We start from the raw sequence: 1,132 nt of genomic DNA, 5'->3' as shown, positions 1-1,132 counted from the left end.
AGCCTGGCTCGCACCCCAAAATACCCCTTGCAGTCCCCGGCACGGGCATCGGCACAGACCACCCGCCCCGACCTGTGCAGCGCAGCGGGTGCAAACCTGAATTTGCCGCCCTGGTTTGCTGCCCTCTGCTTGCCCCGCGGTGGCGAACGTGGAGCCAGAGCCGTTACACCAGTGTGGTCTGGCTCCGGTCCGGAGAGTGCAAAGGGGCTTTCGTGGGCAGGAGGTCGCTCAGCCCGTGCAGGTCCAGTCTGCCCAAGCCGGGCAGGCAGGGCAGGCCGCTGTCCTGCCAGATCCTGGGTGCAAAGCCTTCAGTGGGGTGCTCAGCACCATCTCCCGTAGCTTCTCCCACAAGCTGATGGAGGTGGATTGGGAACGGGCTGAGCTGATGGGTCAGGGAGGCTGGTCACCCGTGGTGTACCGTGCTGGCCAGTGCTGCTGAACATCTTCATTAGTGACCTGGGTGATGGGGAGAGAGCACCCTCGGCAAGCTTGCGGACGGTCCTGAGCTAGGAGGAGTGGTTATACACCAGAGGGTCGTGCTACCGTCCAGGGGGATCTGAGCAGGCTGGAGAAATGAGCAGAGGAACCTCATGGAGTTCAACCAGGGGAATGCCAAGTCCTGCCTTTGGAGAGGAACAACCCCAGGCCCTGGTACCTGCTGGAGAGCAGCTCTGGGGAGAAGGTCCTGGCAGTCCTGGTGGGAAGCAACCTGAGCAAGCACCAGGCATGTGCCCTTGTGGCTTGGGGCCACCAGACCCTGGGCTGCGCTGGGCAGAGCACTGAGAGCGGGTCGGGAGAGGATGTCTTGCCCCTCTGCTCAGCTCTGCCGAGACACGTCAGGGTGCTGGGTCCAGTGCTGGGCTCCCTAGTGCAGGAGAGACAGGGACGTACTGGAGTAAGTCTCATGAGGAGAGGCTGGGAGAGCTGGGGCTGCTCAGCCTGGAGAAGAGATGGCTCGGGGGGATCTCATCCATGTGTGTAAATCCCTCATGGAGGGAGTAAAGAAGATGGAGCCAGGCTCCCCTCAGCTGTACCCAGAGGCAGTGGGCACCCTTTCCCATGCCCCTCCTCTCCCCCCGCAGGGTTCAACGTGGAGACAGTGGAGGACAAGAACATTTGCTTCACCGTCTGG

At 62.4% G+C, this 1,132-nt stretch overlaps 1 protein-coding gene across 1 annotated transcript in view; it reads left to right on the top strand.

The window, feature by feature from the left end:
- The first annotated feature begins 590 nt into the window (after positions 1-590).
- ARF5 (ADP-ribosylation factor 5) overlaps positions 591-1,132 on the top strand; it is a 2,790-nt gene continuing 2,248 nt past the window's right edge. The window contains exons 1-2 of the mRNA XM_009320088.1: positions 591-651; positions 1,083-1,126. Of these exons, the coding sequence (XP_009318363.1) occupies positions 591-651; positions 1,083-1,126 (105 nt within the window). The remainder of the gene's footprint in view (positions 652-1,082; positions 1,127-1,132) is intronic.

This window comes from Pygoscelis adeliae, unplaced genomic scaffold (genome assembly GCF_000699105.1).
Source record: "Pygoscelis adeliae isolate BGI_AS28 unplaced genomic scaffold, ASM69910v1 Scaffold373, whole genome shotgun sequence".
Taxonomy (NCBI): Eukaryota; Metazoa; Chordata; class Aves; order Sphenisciformes; family Spheniscidae; genus Pygoscelis; species Pygoscelis adeliae.
This window is presented reverse-complemented; position numbering and strand designations above follow the sequence as displayed.